Source organism: Aplysia californica, unplaced genomic scaffold (assembly GCF_000002075.1).
Source record: "Aplysia californica isolate F4 #8 unplaced genomic scaffold, AplCal3.0 scaffold00212, whole genome shotgun sequence".
In the NCBI taxonomy this organism is placed as follows: domain Eukaryota; kingdom Metazoa; phylum Mollusca; class Gastropoda; order Aplysiida; family Aplysiidae; genus Aplysia; species Aplysia californica.
The window spans coordinates 394,837-395,962 of record NW_004797482.1 but is presented as its reverse complement, the minus strand read 5'-3'; the positions used below and the strand labels follow the sequence as shown (position 1 = coordinate 395,962).

At 45.6% G+C, this 1,126-nt stretch overlaps 1 protein-coding gene across 1 annotated transcript in view; it reads left to right on the top strand.

The window, feature by feature from the left end:
- The window catches only part of LOC101847041 (homeobox protein caupolican), a gene marked incomplete in the record, with an annotated part of 49,456 nt that overhangs the window by 43,194 nt on the left and 5,136 nt on the right, over positions 1-1,126 (top strand). The window contains 1 exon segment of the mRNA XM_005099416.2: positions 20-206. Within this exon segment, the coding sequence (XP_005099473.2) occupies positions 20-206 (187 nt within the window).

The window sequence follows — 1,126 nt, the reverse complement described above, 5'->3', positions numbered from 1 at the left end:
AAACCACCTCCCCCACCAGGTATCCACATGGTTCGCCAACGCCCGGCGGAGGTTAAAGAAGGACAACCGTCTAGTGTCCGGGGATGGCGAAGGAGAGGACGACTGTACAGAACCAGACAGCGACAAGGAAGGCGACGCCGACAGTGTGTCTGCAGATGTGTCTGTCAGTGTGGACGTGGACGATAAGAGCTCTATTCGGAGTAACGGTAAGAGAAACTGTGCTGCTAGTCGCACTTATCATCATTATCATCATCGCCTTTCTCACCCTGAACCAGGGTATAGGCCACGGACAAACACTTTCCACTTTTCTCTATCCTGGGCTAGCCTCTTAATGTTATTCAATGTCTTCCCACTTTTCTGTACATCAATTTCTGTAATTCTTCTCCAGGTTCCACGCGGTCTTCCCCTTGATCTGTTACCCTGTGGATTCCTATCCAACACTTTCTTTGCTATGCAGCTGCCTGACTTCCTGAGAGTGGGTCCAATCCATCGCCACCGCCTCCTTAGTCGCACTTATGTGATGACCTAATTGTGTTGCAAATTGCCGAAAAACTCGTACTGAAACGAAACTAAGCTGCGTGCTAGTGGGTGGATGGGGTATAGGTTTTTTGTGGTATAATGGTGTTATTGTTATTATTGTTGCTGTAGTTTGTGTTGCGTGAATTTGTTGTTGTTGTTGTTGTTATAATAATTCTTATATTTCTTTTTTCTTCTTCTTCTTCTTCTTCTTCTTCTTCTTCTTCTTCTTCTTCTTCTTCTTCTTCTTCTTCTTCTTCTTCTTCTTCTTGCTGTTTTTTTTTGGGGGGGGTAGTGGGATAGGGTTAAAAAACCACGGTCCCCTCATTTTTCAGTTCTCCATTGTTAAGGCGCGCCTGACAACAAGAAGGATAATTGTCACACCAAAGTCCGCCAAGTGTCTTGTTCCTTCCCCCGCTGGACGCATCACGGTTACCGCTGGCTTTGCTTGTTTGCTTTTTGCTTTCATAGAAACTGGACGTCACACTTTGTGATTTCAAAACGTCAGGGATATCCGGTGGCGTGATATAGTCGACTTGAGTCTGAACGTGGGCATTTATTTACGTGTGTGTGTGAGTATGTGTGTGCGTGTTTGTGAGTGTGTGTCTGT